This window comes from Penaeus monodon, chromosome 23, assembly GCF_015228065.2.
Source record: "Penaeus monodon isolate SGIC_2016 chromosome 23, NSTDA_Pmon_1, whole genome shotgun sequence".
NCBI classification, from domain to species: Eukaryota; Metazoa; Arthropoda; class Malacostraca; order Decapoda; family Penaeidae; genus Penaeus; species Penaeus monodon.
Window position 1 is genome coordinate 1,049,295 of NC_051408.1, and position 230 is coordinate 1,049,524.

Here is a 230-nt window from a genome sequence, read left to right on the forward strand (position 1 = left end):
GTGTTTGTTTTCCTGGGGGGAGTTATAATCTTAACTTACATTGCTCGTAGTGATATTTCTCGGCGTGGCACTCGTCAATGGGCAGCTCCCTGGGGCACAGGTAGAAGTAATAGGACACGAAGCGGTACCCATACCATCCCAGAGTTATTAACCCTTGGATCTGCAAAGAAAGGGAGAAAGTTTAGCGCTTAGTCGAGTTGGTGGAGTGTGGGTTGGGAAACACACATGCA

General features: G+C 48.3%; 1 protein-coding gene across 2 annotated transcripts in view; it reads right to left on the reverse strand.

Annotated features, from left to right (window-relative positions):
* Positions 1-230, reverse strand: part of LOC119587694 — a 29,577-nt gene that overhangs the window by 2,706 nt on the left and 26,641 nt on the right. For both annotated transcript variants that reach the window (XM_037936373.1, XM_037936371.1), the window contains exon 3: positions 40-160. In XM_037936373.1, the coding sequence (XP_037792301.1) occupies positions 40-160 (121 nt within the window). The remainder of the gene's footprint in view (positions 1-39; positions 161-230) is intronic.